The 16,883-nt window shown below is 33.7% G+C and overlaps 1 protein-coding gene across 1 annotated transcript in view; it reads right to left on the minus strand.

The window, feature by feature from the left end:
* kif5bb (kinesin family member 5B, b) overlaps window positions 1-16,539 on the minus strand; it is a 38,282-nt gene extending 21,743 nt beyond the window's left edge. The window contains exons 1-2 of the mRNA XM_058793671.1: window positions 16,431-16,539; window positions 15,145-15,252 (exon numbers count right to left, since the gene is read on the minus strand). Coding sequence (XP_058649654.1) covers window positions 15,145-15,171 — 27 coding nt within the window. The 5' untranslated portion in view covers window positions 15,172-15,252; window positions 16,431-16,539. The remainder of the gene's footprint in view (window positions 1-15,144; window positions 15,253-16,430) is intronic.
* Between the last annotated feature and the right edge of the window lie 344 nt (window positions 16,540-16,883).

Consider the following 16,883-nt stretch of genomic DNA (forward strand, 5'->3'; position numbering starts at 1 on the left):
AGCTTTGATCATAGAAATAAATTACATTTTAAAATATTAAAATAGAAAACAGTTATTTATATATTTCACAATATTCCTGTTTTTACTGTCTTTTTAATCAAATAAATGCTGCCTCAGTGAGCATAAGAGACTTTCAAAAACATAAAATCATTTGAACGGTACTACTGTATGTGTATCTATGTGTGTATTATACACACATATACATACATACACAGTGTTGGGGAAATTTACTTTTAAAAGTAATGCATTACAATATTGCGTTATTCCCTGAAAAAGTAACTAATTACGTTACTTAGTTACATTTTATGGAAAGTAATGTGTTACGTTACTTTTGCACTACTTTCGCATTACTTTTTAAATATGAGCAGGGCTTGATTTGTGTTTAATATAAGAAGTTCTATTTATAGCAAATGTAAAAGCCCTTTCACACCAAAAAGTGTAATGAATAAACTCCAGGTTGAAGGAAAAGTAAATTCACGTCTGTACAGTAGAACGCAGGAGAAGAAGGTTCAACACTCTTCAGCAATAATAATTTAAAAAAAAAACAACGCAGCACAATGGTTAGTTTATCTAAAGTCATTTTTGCTTATTAGTATGGTTGAACTGGATCATAAAAGGTCAGCAGCAAAGACATTGGTTAATAAAATGGGATTAGATACATTTGTTTTATTTAACATATTTAATTATTGTAGGTTTACATCACATTCTGAGTTTGCATTTCACTGTTTTAATTCATTTTGAGGAATACTAAATCAGTTTTTTTTGCGAGTGAGATGAATTAATGCATGTTGACATTTAGTGTAGACATTCAGTAACATCGTGTTCACACAGCGCACACAACGCCTCTGTACTTCCGATTTCTCCCAACATGGGGACAGGAGACTTGTCAGTCAATAAATGGGAAAACAAAGTAACTGCCGTTACTTTTTTGAAAAAGTAACTCAGATATTTTCTTGTAAATTAAAAAGTAATGCATTACTTTACTAGTTACATGAAAAAAGTAATCCGATTACGTAACTTGTGTTACTTGTAATGCGTTACCCCAACACTGTACATACACATATATATATATATATATATATATATATATATATATATATATATATATATATATATATATATATATATATATATATATATATATATACACATATATACACATATACATAAAGTGGGGAAAAAATTATTTGATCCCTGCTGATTTTGTAGAGTTTGCACACTGACAAAGAAATGATCAGTCAGTAATTTTAATGGTAGGTTTATTTGAACAGTGAGAGACAGAATAACATTAAAAATCCAGAAAAACACATTTCAAAAAGTTATAAATTGATTTGCATTTTAATTCTGTCTCTCACTGCAAATAAACCTACCATTAAAATTATAGACTGATAATTTTTTGTCAGTGGGCAAACGTACAAAATCAGCAGGGGATCAAATAATTTTTTTTTTCTCCACTGTATATATATATATATATATATATATATATATATATATATATATATATATATATAAAATATATACTGATGAAATTGAGCAAAACGATAAAAGGATATGCATTAAGAAAATACATTTCAATGTCATGTTGACTTTTTGAGTAGTGTGATTTTGTGACTTTATCATCACATCATTTTTAGCATTTTAAGCAGTGAACATATGTTGATCCTGTAACTATGGACTGAAATAATTTTCTAGTATCATCCTTAGCTTGTTTCCTTACACCTGAATTTCTATTAGGGGATCAATAAAATGCATCCTTTCACTAAACCCTCTGACACGTCTGTTCAATAGACTGCAGGAATGTGTGTGTGTGTGTGTGTGTGTTTCTGTTATCTGTGGTTGTCACACTGCATGACCCAGTCACGCTTGTTGCCACTCTTGGTGAACATCAGGACATCACCGCAGGCGACAGGAAGCTGGAACGACACGTCTCAACAGGCCGGTTTAAATGGACAGATGGATGAGAGAGATAGAGGGAGAGACCAATAGAAGGAAAGAGAGCTCAGCTGGGATTCAGAAAAAAAAAAAAAAAAATATCAGGCTTTTCTGGGCGTTGCCAATCTAAGAGACTTTCTCATTAATTTGACCAATTAAAACCGAGGAAAATACCAGGGCAGAGCTGCAATACAAACATTGACATTCAGATGATCTGATGAAATCATTTGCTTTATATAAGTAACAATTTCTATATATATATATATACAGTATATACCATCAGTAGGATAGACAAAGCATAGAGTGTATGTGTGTGTCTGAGTAAGCCTGTTGAAAACAGCTGTTCTGGTTGGACGTGATCCTAAATACCCCTTGGTCTGTTTGGGGTGAGGCTGTGCAGGCTTGTGATGTTCATTCTCTGCTGGACAAGAGCTTAGAGCAGATGTTGTGATTCATCACGCTTTTGTCATACTATTTGAGAACAACATAGTCTGAATATTTATAAAAACTGTGACTTCATTACAGGGTAGAACAGCGCCAACCTGTGCTGATAGCAGGGAATAGCAGGTCAAAGACATTGAGATTTTCTTCTGTTCTGCAGTTTCATGGCTGTACACAATGGAGTACTTGCATACCTCTTACCACACTGTTTCCGTTATAATTTGTATACTGTATATTGTTATAATAGAAATAATGGCTTCTCTTTAATAAAAAAGTAGTATATGATACAGTATTCTGTAAGTACACTTCTTTCGACTTCAAAATGTATCATTTTAATTAAATGTGAAACTTGCCATTTCTTTGTAATTATTTGTGATTTTTTTTTTTTTTTGTGATTTTCACTTAACAAACAAATACACATATCGGACCCAAAATGGAAAATAAATATATATATATATATATATATATATATATATATATATATATATATATATATATATATATATATATATATATATATATATATATATATATATATATATATATATATATAAATCATGACTATTTAAACTTTAATTTTCTTATACTAACAGTAAATGGAATTATGTTACCAAAACAAAAAAACAAAAAAAACATTTTGAGTAAAAGCATCCAATCAAGTGATGAATCAAGAATACTATAAATTGTGATTGAAAAATGAAATGGAAGTTTGAGTCAACTGCATTGCATCGTGGGATATGGAATACTATGCAGCGGATTTGTGCAAAATTCTACCAAAAACAGTATGTGCAGTATAATAGCATTCTGATACATTCCATGTCCAGGACATAGAAAGGTGCAGAAAACAGAATAATTAGGTATGAGAATAACGAAACCGAACGCAACTGGTGCTGTGCATTGGTGAATTGGAGAAAAAGAATGAATATTGGGAGAGAAAGATAATGGAAGAAAAGAAAGAGCTAGACAGAAAGACACAATACTCATTATTTTGTCTCTCAGTTCATTTGGGCCTGTCAGTTTGACTGTCATAACATGCTGTGTAATTATAACTGTCGGCTGCAGGACGCAATTAGAGCTGCGTCCCATAGGTCTGAATTACACACACTCAGCACAGATAATAACCTGCACAAACTCTCTCTCACACACACGCACACACACACACCAGTGTAGAATAATAGAGGTAACAGTGACCAGCCTCTTTTCCAGAATTGCTATTTTCCTGCTCATTTTCTCTATAGAGATTTTCTATAGCGATCATAGCCATGAACTGAATCATAACACACACACACACACATATATATATATATATATATTTGTACACTAGTACACTAAACACAAATAAAACACCAGTGTGTGTCTTTGTTGGAATGGTCCGATATTACACAGGTTAATAAATCTTGAATTATTTACCTGCACAGTCTTATATTATAACCTTTTGCATTCAGTGCATTAAAATTTATTTTACCCATTCCAATCTGATAGATCTAGGGTAGATCAGGGTTATTATTGTTAACTAAAACTAAACAATAAAAAAATACTTAAACTAATAAAATTAAACCTGAACTAAAATAAAATAAATTTGAAAAAAAAAGTCAACATTTTATTTCATCTCTCAATTTATTTATTTTTAAAAAAAATTTTGTGCATTAATAAATATGACAAAACAAATAAATTACTAACTTTAAAATTAAATAAAACAGAAAATATAATTCAAAGTATTAACAAAACTCATAAAAGTATGATTAAAATACTATGCGATTAATGATGCAAAATGTCACTGATTGTAATTTTATATAGTTTCAGTACTTTTTATTTGAATTAATTTTTATAATTTTATTTCACCTAATTATATAAATGTTATATAAGTAATTATAAATACTTTACTGTTATATAAATATTTAAGAATATTTCATTTGATATAATTGCATATTTGAATGACTATTTGTGCATTTTTTTGCGACATGCAGTTAAAAACACATCACAGGACTATGTTATCTGTCAACAACAAATTGCAGTAGCATGTTAAAGCAGGCATTAGTGACAAGACGGGTGTGTTTGATTTGTCTTATATAAGCATGCAATTTACAGGCCCTGCTGGCTCCAGGATACTCGAGAGCAGAGGGAGAATGTAAAAATGTTTGGGTGTGATGGAGAATGCATTTCAAATTGATGATAAATATACATCACACTCAGTCTCTCTCGTGTCTACACCTGTCACATACTTCACTCTGTGATGAGTGATGATTAATATATCCCGTTACCATAGTTACACCACAACCCCCCCCCCCATCATGAGGCGGGAGTTAAGGTACCGTGACGGGATTGAACAAACTCACTGTTGTCATTTTGGGATTATGTTCTGCACAAAGCTATAGATTATCCCTGCTGCTAATATACAGGCAGCTGTTAACACGACCATATGGCAGTACATCCCATCAGCCATCACCAAACACGCAACACTCAAACTGTAATACAAAAAAGAACTGACAATCAAGGAAAACATCAGAAAACAGAGGAAAGAGGGAGACTACTCTTTCTAATTTAATGTTTTTCGCTCATTTTTTGAATTTCATATGCATTCTCAGAAAAAAAAGTACAAAAGCTGTAACTGGGGAGGTATATTTTTTAAAAGGTGCTAATAAAGTGTGCACCATTTAGATACCAATGTGTATTCTTTAGGTATTAATATGCATCTTTTAAGGGTAAATAAGGTACAAAAGAGTACCATTTAAAACGGTACTGCCCCAGTGAAAGCTTTTGGACCTTTTTTCTGAGAGTCTGAAGTAAAAATGTAGGCAAAATCTTTAAAAGAAAAATGATTAACTTACCCTCATGTCATTTCAAATGTGTAAGCTGTCTTTTTTGTCTGTGAAATGCAAAAGGAGTAATTTTTAAAGAATCATTATGCAGGTCTTTGAACAACTGTTTACAATGTATGACAAAACACACCATAAGTGACAACATAATAGATGTCATAAAATAAAAGTTGCCCACATGACTCATGTGCTATATTCTACGTCTTCTGGAGTCATATGATAGCTTTACGTGAGGAACAAGCTTCAATTTAAGTCAATTTAACCCATAGATTTAGCATTACATCTCTTGCTCACCAGTGGATCATCTGCAGTGAATGGGTGCCGTCAGAATGAGAGTCCAAACAGCTGATAGAAACATCACTATAATCCACAAGTAATCCACACGACTCTTCGGAATTTTTGTAAGAAACAAACCTATCATTAAAACATTTTTAACTTTAAACCATTGCTTCCGGTCCATAATTAATTATACTGCTTTCTGCAGTAGAAAAAGTCATCTCGTCTGAGAGAAATATGCACACATCAAGCAGTGTTTACAAGTGAAAACAGTTTTAAAAAGTTCTAAACAAATATGTCAGTGGATTTTGATGTTAGACTTTTTCACTGGAGGAAGCATTATTATGAATTATGGACTCATATCATTGCCAGAAACAACAGTTTAAAGTTAAAAATGTCTTGATGGATTTGTTTCTTACAAACACACAGCTTTTTACTTCATAAGGCGTTAATTAATGAATTAGTTGTGTATTATTGTGATGTTTTTATCAGCTGTTCTGACGGCACCCATTCACTGCAGATGATCGATTGGTGAGCAAGTGATGTAATGCTACATTTCTCCAAATCACTGTTTTCATGTTACAACACAGTAAACTTCCCATCTTCCCAAGTTCTCTTCACGTTCCACCTTTTTTGAAGTATTTACAGTATAGGTCCAGGCCACTGTAAACTTTAAGTAAATGACAGATGTTTCTTGGCAACTGAAACATATTGTATGGTGTTGCACAAACGCCTTTAGACTTCAGCACAAGTTACTATAGCAACTGCTGCTATTTCATTTGCAAGGTTTTATGTTAGCATTCTCCTGTTGCTTTCAATATACTGGAGGTTAATTGTTTGATCCCAGCAGGCCGTGTCGGTGCACACGGATCAAACTAGCCCTCTTTCCTCCGGTCCTCAGAACCGACGCAGAATGCAAAACTAATATAAAATATGTCTGCAATGCACCACTGCCATCATACTTCTGGGAATATCTGGTGTGTTTGTGTTGATGCACTCTGGGCCTTTGCCGGGTGTGAAACTGTGTTTAATTAAATGTGACATTTGCATGGATCAGTATTTTCCATGGATCAGTTTTCCATCTAATTCCCATGGATGAGTCAATATAACTAGGATCAAACCGATTTAATCAAGAGAATATGAAAATTAACATGCAATACATTTTGGAACCACTAAATGGCGCTTTAGGACATCAATGAGTCCTAAATAGGTACAATAGGTATTCAGTGGACACCTGATGTTATTTCATCTTTCTGTGAAGTTTAGAAGCATATATGAATGGACAAATAATGTCATTAGTTACGTGAAAGTTTTGATCATATTAATTTAGAAATGGATAGAGCAGTTCACATGAAACCTTTAAAGAATGTGACTTAAAAAAACATACATATAGACCCCCCACACACACACACACACATAATAATGAAATAATATATACATAGCAAAACACTATCATTTCATGTATTATTCTTATTACATTTATTTATTAACTATTTAAATAAATACTCTATTACAGTAGCGAGAAATAAACATCATTGAAAATATACTAAAATTGGGTAAAAATGTTTGACATAAAAATGTTCAGAAAATATAATATAATATATCTTATTTAAATCTAGGGTTTAATTATCTTTGTTCAAAGTATTACAGTAGTGCGAAAGAATAATCACTGAAAATATACTATAAAAACGTTTGACCTAAAAATGTCCAGAAAATATAATATAAATAATTGAAGATATTATAATATAATAATATTAATATAATATAATACATCTTATTTAAATGAAGGTTTCATTTTCTTTGTGCAAAGTATTAATATGCTTTATTACAATAATAAAAATAATTTATTTCTTATGATTTTGGGGCTAAATATGATTTATAATTATATTTTCCTTAAGCAAAATGAGGCCTATTTTAAGACCATTGAGACTTTTTTCACTACGACATATGTATACATGTGTGTGCTTTTAATGTATGTGGATGTTTTTTTACCAGTTAAAATATATTTGATTTAAAATAGCATAAATTAAAGGTAGCACAATGCATATTTTGATAATGCGTATGTATTTTTTAGTTTTTAATGTTTTAAAGTTGGTGTTTTGGAGCTATTGAAAGACCTCAGAGTCTCTCAGACTCCAAACTGGATAGACTGCAATGATGTCAGATCAACATAACATAAACGGCGGCACATTTATAGATTGAACGAGCATCTGTACAGTAAAGAGCAACTGTACAACATTTAATGTTGTCATTCTTTATCACTCTCTCTGCTTTATTTAATCTCATCACGACTCCTTGCTCTTTCTCATCGTCTTTTGTCTTTTCACACTCCCAGGCGAAACATCTGTGCTGTGAAAAATATTCTTTAATAACTTACAAAGCCAGCTTACATAATATTTAAAGATGTCCTGGCAAGAGCAGAGCACACTTGAGAAGCGATAATTCATTTGGATGGCACTCAGCTTCACAGTGATATATGCATGTGTTACATGGCACTTGAATGGGCTGCAAGTGATGCACTGTAACTGAAAAGAGGCAAACGTCTAATAAGACAAAATGCAGATAATGAGACATTTGAAAACATTTTAAATGGAAAACCAAAATATTGTACAAGCAGCAAACAAAGAAATCCAGTCTGAGAAGAGAGAGAAAAACAGGAAGAAAGAGAACAGCTGCAAATCAAGTGTTTCTCAAGCCCACTGGCTCCAGCTTTAGTGTCTGGAATCAACACAAGCATCCTATTCCATCTGAAGTTCCTTTATTATCCAACATGAGTACGATAATATTACTACATCAAAGCAGGAAGGCAATAAACAAGTCTGGAACAGAACAAAGCATGAAATACGATGATCTGGGACCTCTGTTTTTTTGACTTCACTCTGAATATCTGCAGACATAATTAATTCTAAGCAGAAATGCTTATTTGTTTTGACTGTTAATTCAGTTTAAGTATTTATTTTAACTTTCAGTCTATTTCTGAAGCACACGAAATAACAAAAATGTAAAACTTTCTATTACGGTATATGTATACTGTTTATTTCAATTTGTCTGCATAAATCATAATATTTTACATCAAAACGACGAGAAACAATTGTAATCAACTTGCAGTGTCTCTAAAATAAACAGTGTTGCGTGTGAGCATGTTCTGCAATGTAAAAACATGGCACATGCTCCTGTGGACTGACTAGTTTGGATCAGTAAACAGAATCTATCTATCTGTTTGAGGTTTTTATATTTGGAAATATATATATATATATATATATATATATATATATATATATATATATATAAAATATATCATTATCCATTCACTATAAAAATAAAAAAAATTCAACTTAAAGTAAGCATTTAAAGTATAATCAGCTTGGTTGTACAAGTCGTTTCAATTCAATACAATATTAAATGCAGAAATAATGATAATCCAAGACAATTAATATTGCTCTCAAAACTAGTCAATGCTCTCTAATGCATTGACCAGCAGCAAAGCTAAAGTGTATTATGAAAAGAAAAACAACAACAACGTTTTCATGTTATGTGTTTGTGAATTCTGCTAATGATTATCTATCAATACAAAAGCCTGTAATAAACTTAGAAAATTATAATAAAATTGACTACAGGGGGCGCTACAGCCTTGCCCCGTCTCACATTTTATCCTGTATAGAGATCCCTTATAGAAATGTATAAGCAATCATATAGCTTCTGCCAAAATTACTTGATATTAAATAACGATAAAATGATTCTTACAATGTCTTACTCTATTTGAAGGAGATCCATTTATAATTATTTTACAGTAGTAACAAATACATTATTTAATATGTCAATATAAGTCATAGAAGCTCAGCTTTGTGATATGCTCCATGTAAATGTGATAACAGACTGGGGTGCTGATGATAATCCATGAGCAAACACACCTCATGTGCTCAGAGATTAGAGGGGTAAATGATCGCAGGACAGGGGGCTTGTGTTAGTTCAGCGTCCTGCTGTGCTCACGGGTGGAGGATTCATCTAATACTGATCTGATCTGACAATGGTTTTTAGGGGTTGTAATGGAGCTAATAATACTAGAACAGAAGATGTGGTTGTGTTGGGAAATGCATACTAGCATAGGCTACTACTCAAAAACTTTTACTTTTTACTAAAAAAAAAAAAAAGTAAAAAAAAAAAAAAACATAAAAAAAGAAATAAAGACAAAAACACAACAAAATAACTAAAAATGGAAAAATATAAAAATAAAACCTAATTCAAACTATTAATAAAAACTATCATAGTATCTCAAATAACACTGGTATGTATGTGTACAGAATGCAAATTTAATATGCATATATCTGGATTACCTGCAACATTTGCCAAATGTGTGCACTGTACAGAATACTATATCAAAAAATGCAATGCACTCAACTCAGCCTTCCATTTCCAGTCCCAATATAGTTTACTATCCAATAATATACTGTATACTGAAAAAAGCACTCATTATGCAATGATTTCAAACTGTATATGCCACATTTTTGTCACATGATCTCAATACATGGCATATTTAATTTAGCAGGTGATGTCTAGTTATTCCACATAAACGTGCTATAGAATACACACACACACACACACACACACACACACATATCTATATCTATCTATCTATATATATATATGCGGTATGCATAATATAGAATGTATGTAGGCCTATGCAATATGTTGCATGCTATAGAAGTAATAAGAATAGTATGCTGGTATGTTATTCCAAACATAGTCTGAGTGTTTGTGCAATAGGGAATCCCAGTCACAGCGCATTAGTCTCACAGGTGCAGCTCATTAAATATTAATTAACACTCAAGCACATTTACAATTCAGGAGTGTTCAGTCTGATGAGTGAAGATGGATGTGGGTGTAGGTTTAAAGTAATAAATACACAGCTTTGGTTCTTGAGTGTATCTGTGTTAGTGTGTGTGGGAGCAAAAAAACAAAGGCTTTGTGACAAAGCCCTAAAAATAGATGAGTAAGACTGCAGGAGCTAAATAAATCCACTCCAACATCCATCCATACCGTTCCACATACATCCATACTAAACACACACACTCTGTCCTTCATCCCTGTTCTCTCTCTCAATAGTTCATTTAAAAGAATCACTCGTATCATTGGTTCACAGCCGTCCCACTGGACTGAACTATTGATCTGATGAGAAGTTTGCAGCTCGAACACAATTTGAGAAGATTAACAGCTTAACGTACTTCAGCTATGAAACAAAGAAACAGAAAAGAACTAGGGACAAATGCTGGGTTGATAAAGACTTACCTGCCTAGATTTTTAAAACAATCTGATGTTTAGAGAGATGAAAGCCTTGCTCTGTGGTTGCTAGGTAGTTATACATTTACACACACACACACACACATACATAAATAGGCATTTGAAGGTTTCCATATTTCTAAAAATAAATGGCCTCACCTGACAGTGAGAAATTTGGTGGATGCAGGTTGAAAATATGAAAACAAAGTTTGTACAATAACAATATGTTGTCAAGTCAACATAACACATAGGCCTACTTGTTCATCCCTCGTTGTATATGAAAAACAAGCTGGGATCTACAGAGCTTCTCAAACTGATTAAAGTCTGGGGTTTCTTCTCTTTCTTTTCCAAGCAAAAAGGCAGAGTGAATGCGGCGATCTATCACACCAGCCAATTACCGTCATTATCCTCAAGCTCTTCTTCAGTAGCACACTAAACATCGACCACTGCATCGATCAGACGGACATTCTCGTTTGGAAAACGACTCTGAAAGATTTAAACTCCCTGATCTGAGAATCTTAAAAGAGTATGAAGAGAAAGAGCAAATCTAGTTGAATTTAATGTGAACCTCATGTCATGCATGAACAAAGTTGAGAAGTTACTAATGGAAGTGCACGCATGCACGCACGCACGCACAGACAGACAGACAGACAGACAGATCTATAAAAGGACGGATGGACAGATAGACGATTGAAATAACGAACATACGATAGAAGGATGGACAAATAATAAAGAGACCCTTAGTAAAAACATAGCAACTCCCTGGCAACCACCCACAACAGTCTTGCATCATGGCAAGAGTCTCTTGTCTCTTATCTCAGTGGTGAAAGAAACTCTTTGTTTCATGAATCCACTTTTAACTGTAGCAGAGAGTTGAGGGCATCTCCTCCAGTCCATCTGCGTCTCTCCTCTTCTGCTCCTGCGTTCTCTCTCTCTTGGCAGATGAGAGTTAGGCAGGTGCATCAGACACAGTGCCTCTGTTGTGAGCCCTCTCACTGATCTGTCTATCCTCTCCTCTCAGTCACTATCTATCCTCTCCTCCGTCTTTCCTTCAGTCTCTTTAAACAGGTGCGTACAAATCCTCTCCCTGGCAGCCAAAACACACCCTGTGCCAAACTTCCCAGACACTAAAAAAAACAAACAAAACAAGAAATATCACATTTTCCAGTTCTTTCCCAGACTGCTGTTCAGAGGTTTCTCAGCACACACATTGCTGGAAACTTGCTTAGCTCTCACAATGTAGTAAAAATCTATCTATCTATCTATCTATCTATCGTCCATTCTTCCATCTATCTATCTATCTATCGTCCATTCTTCCATCTATCTATCTATCTATCGTTCATTCTTCCATCTATCTATCTATCGTTCATTCTTCCATCTATCTATCTATCTGTCTATCTATCGTCATTCTTCCATCTATCTATCTATCTATCTATCTATCTATCTATCTATCTATCTATCTATCTATCTATCGTTCATTCTTCCATCTATCTATCTGTCTATCTATCGTTCATTCTTCCATCTATCTATCTATCTATCTATCTATCTATCTATCTATCTATCTATCTATCTATCTATCTATCTATCTATCTATCTATCTATCTATCTATCTATCTATCTATCTATCTATCTATCTATCTATCTATCTATCTATCTATCTATCTATCTATCTATCTATCTATCTATCTATCTATCATTCTTCCATCTATCTATCTATCTATCTATCTATCTATCCATTCTTCCATCTATCTATCTATCTATCTATCTATCTATCTATCTATCTATCTATCTATCTATCTATCTATCTATCTATCTATCTATCTATCTATCTATCTCCATTCTTCCATCTATCTATCTATCGTCCATTCTTCTATCTATCTATCTATCTATCTATCGTTCATTCTTCCATCTATCTATCTGTCTATCTATCGTCCATTCTTCCATCTATCTATCTGTCTATCTATCTATCGTCCATTCTTCCATCTATCTATCTGTCTATCTATCGTCCATTCTTCCATCTATCTATCTGTCTATCTATCGTCCATTCTTCCATCTATCTATCTGTCTATCTATCGTCCATTCTTCCATCTATCTATCTGTCTATCTATCGTCCATTCTTCCATCTATCTATCTGTCTATCTATCGTCCATTCTTCCATCTATCTATCTCTATCTATCTATCTATTCTATCTATCTATCTATCTATCTATCTATCGTCCATTCTTCCATCTATCTATCCATGTATCTATCGTCCATTCTTCCATCTATCTATCTATCTATCTATCTATCTATCTATCTTCATCTATCTATCTATCTATCTATCTATCTATCTATCTATCTATCTATCTATCTATCTATCTATCTATCTAATCTCTGACTGCAATGAGCCACTGTATACTGCTTTTCTAATATTGTTCTCAGCCGTTGAAACGAGCTCCTATATTGAACAGTGTCACATAATAGGCCTGTCACTTATTGACAGGGGGTCATCTTAACCAATCCCATTTCATCCCTCCTGTCACCTGATTCCAAGTCTAACGATCAGCTTGGAAGGAAGAAGCCGTTGCCATAGCGTCTTCAGAGGTAATGCGTTGTGACTGCGGCAGTACGGCTCTATTAGAAAATAATCAAACTGCCATTTTGAATGGGCATTGATGAATAGCTCATACTCCAGCATCTAATCAATCATTCCACACCACAGCGCCGTCTGAAGACTGCAGACAAATTGGATTATGTGCCTTAGCCTCAAAACAATTAATGAATTTCACAGCATTTCTTTGTTTTTTTGATTTCGCATCAAGGCAGCTTCAGAGTCTCATCTTTTTCCTGCTCTGATCTTCACAGCGTCTTTGTTGTTGTGATGAGTCATTGTTGGCTGTGGTATTGACAAAGGCACTACAAAAATCAAACAACTTTCTCATCTGCTCAGATAAATGAGATGGTATACTGCCCTGCATGTTTATTAGGCGAGTCCCTGACGTTAATGAAGGACGCGTTTTAAAGCGGTGAAAAATCCATACCCACAAATTCACCGCCTTCATGTTTTCACTGGTTTATAATGCAATGAATTCAAAGCTTGTGTAAACAGAATACTGTGATTATGTTAATCCAATCATGCTTATAATCAGAGTATCCTGAAAACAGTACTGCGGTATAACCATAGCAACGGAGGTCTTTTGTGAGTGCCTCTCGTGTTCTCCTGGGAAATGACAGAAAGGTCAAATCATTTTTCTCACCCTTCAATCAACTGAAAATACTTGACAATTGAGAATATCACAAATACACAGCGGGATTCTCCACTGTCACAATTTAATTTTAGGTTATAGCATCTAGACAACACACTTACAGGCTGTGTTCCAACACCGAGCTGCCTACATAGGCAGCATTTTAGGGCGCACACCTAAATCAAAGTGTGAAAATTTAAGCATTTAATTATGCTCCCTTCTCACACACTCTTAAAAAAAAAAAAAGGTTCCAAAAGCAATGTCACAGAAGAACCATTTTTGTTTCCCCCAAAGAATCTTTCTTTTTCTTAGTGTAAAGAACATTTTAATCTAAAGAGACTTCATAAAGAACCTTTTGTGCACTGGAAAGGGTTCATGGATGTTAAAAGTTCTTCATGGGACAATCAATGCCAATTAAGAACCTTTATTTTTAAGATTGTAATGCATTGTGGCAGAACCAGTCAAAAATGTATACACACACACACACTCAAAAGTGTGTGTATTATGCAAATCTATGCTCATAGCATGCTGTTAGTTTAGCAGCATGTGAATGTCAAACTCTATTCAAATCTGCTGCCCGCTCCAAATCAGAGCTTTTTAGGTAGGATTCTGTCTTAGAAGGCAGAGCCACATACACTTTAAGTGTCACTGGATTTTTTTTTGCAGTGATGCCATTAAATAACCATTTTTTGAATAATTGAATAGGCCTATCTGAAGAACCTTCTTCCACTATAAAGAACCTTTTGTGCAATGGAAAGAATCCATGGATGTTAAAAGCTCTTCACAGAACCTTCAAAAGGCAATAAAGAACTTTTATTTACTGTACAGAAGTAGCTGTAAATACATGTTAACTTCCCACACATTCTTCAAAGAGTCAATGACGAATAAGAGAATCAATGAAAATGAATTCATGTGGGTTTCATACAGTTTTGCAAATCTCACGCCACATTCAACTAAGCTTTGATTCAGTGACTCCTCCAATGTCAAGTGATGTGAAAGCATTAACAGTATCCTTGAACACATATGAGTATTTCAAGTATTGAAGTATTTCAAACGCCTTTTACAAATACCATGAATTTGTGAACAATGAATATGGCCATGTTATATAATTCTAACTTGAAATAACATTGCCATGACATAAAAACATCAAATTATTTGAAATTTTACAGACTCACTGACCTTGATGTACATTCGTGGAGTCTTCATGGGTTTTCTGTGACATCCTTTCCTGTTTTTAGGGTTCACCAGTTACCTGGCAGCAAAACGGCTTCCTGCACGTTCACTGACCTTGATTTCATGGACAAACGTTTTTCAAATATTAATACTTTAAAACCAAACTGCTTCTATCATTTTTTTTAAAGAAACAAAAATAAGGGATTCCAAACTACTTACACTGTAAAAAGTGATAAGTTGACTTAACTTAAAAAAATTGAGGAAACCCGTTGCCTTAAAGTTAAGTAAATAATATATATTTTTTTTAAAGTTAAGTGAACTTGACAATTCACTTAACTTTTTTAATTATAATTTACTTAAACATTTTAAGGCAACGGGTTTCCTCAATTTTTTTAAGTTAAGTCAACATCACTTTTTACAGCGTAGAAACAGCATGAGATGACTTGATATGCAGATTTCTATCAAAACAGTTGTGGCAGAACATTTTAAAGAGCTAATGTATTCTTAAATGTTGACAAGACTCATTTTTAGCAAACGTATTTGGCTAAATTTAACACAAAAACAAATCTTATTGTGCATAAAAATTCAGAGTAAGATTTTTTTTAGCAAATTATTTCATTCATCAAGGATGCATTAAACTGAAGATGACAGTTTCTTGAGCAAATCAGCATATTAGAATTATTTCTGAAGGATTGTGTAACACTAAAGACTGGAGTAACGAAACTGAAAATTCAGCTTTGCCATTACAGAAAAAAAAGTAAATTAAATACCTTTTAAAATATATTAAATTATAAAGCATTTAATTAAAATTATAGTAGTGTTTCACAATATTACTGTAGCGTTTTCTTTCAAAAACCATTCAAAATTCAATAAATAAACATTTAAAAAATAAATTAATAAGTTAAAATTAAAGTAACAACCCCAGAGTTTTAAGTCAGTGGTAGTGTATATACTGTATATAAACATTTTAATGAAAAAATATATAGAACAGCTCCAGTCAAGCCAGTCACATCACCGGTTCCGGGAACCAGCCTAATTATAGTGAAAGCAAACACAACAGCTCTCTTCAGAAGGAAATACTTGTTAAGAACCTCTTGTTCTGTTCAACCAGACCTCTGCTTCTCCTTGAAGCTCGACACACACACACACACACACACACACATCACTTTGCATCTTTGATCCGAGCCTCTTGTTGGCTCATCACGTTTTCCTCCTCGGATCAAAGCGCACGTTGAGAGACTTGGACAGAGTCCATCGCACACAAACAGTCAATAAGCATTTCCAGCACTTACTCTGCTCTCCAGAATGAAGTACCAGAAGACACCTGAGCCCTCCGGAATATTCACCTTCAACTAATCAGATCAGGACGTTCTCACTCTAAATCTGCTAACAACCAATGTTAGCAGAATTGTACTAATGTGACTATTAAAGGCCCGTTCACACTATGCTAAGGAATAATTGACGACAGGCCGTTGAATTATTAGAAAATAATTGACACCTGAGGTGAGGAGGCCACGACGCGAAGCGCAGTCATTTTTTATCCAATTATCTGCTATATTTTTTTGTTTGGTCACTGTCTTTGTTGGTTTTGATCCCCCCACCCGCCCCCCTGCTGGCTCTCTCCTTCTTCCTGACATACAAACTCTCCGATCAACCACATCTGAGCAATGAAAAATGAAGTCTGAAGCTGCAGAATCATTGAAGAAACTCCTAAAACACCTAAAACACTCAAACGATTTTTAAAT

Source organism: Onychostoma macrolepis, chromosome 12, assembly GCF_012432095.1.
Source record: "Onychostoma macrolepis isolate SWU-2019 chromosome 12, ASM1243209v1, whole genome shotgun sequence".
Taxonomy (NCBI): domain Eukaryota; kingdom Metazoa; phylum Chordata; class Actinopteri; order Cypriniformes; family Cyprinidae; genus Onychostoma; species Onychostoma macrolepis.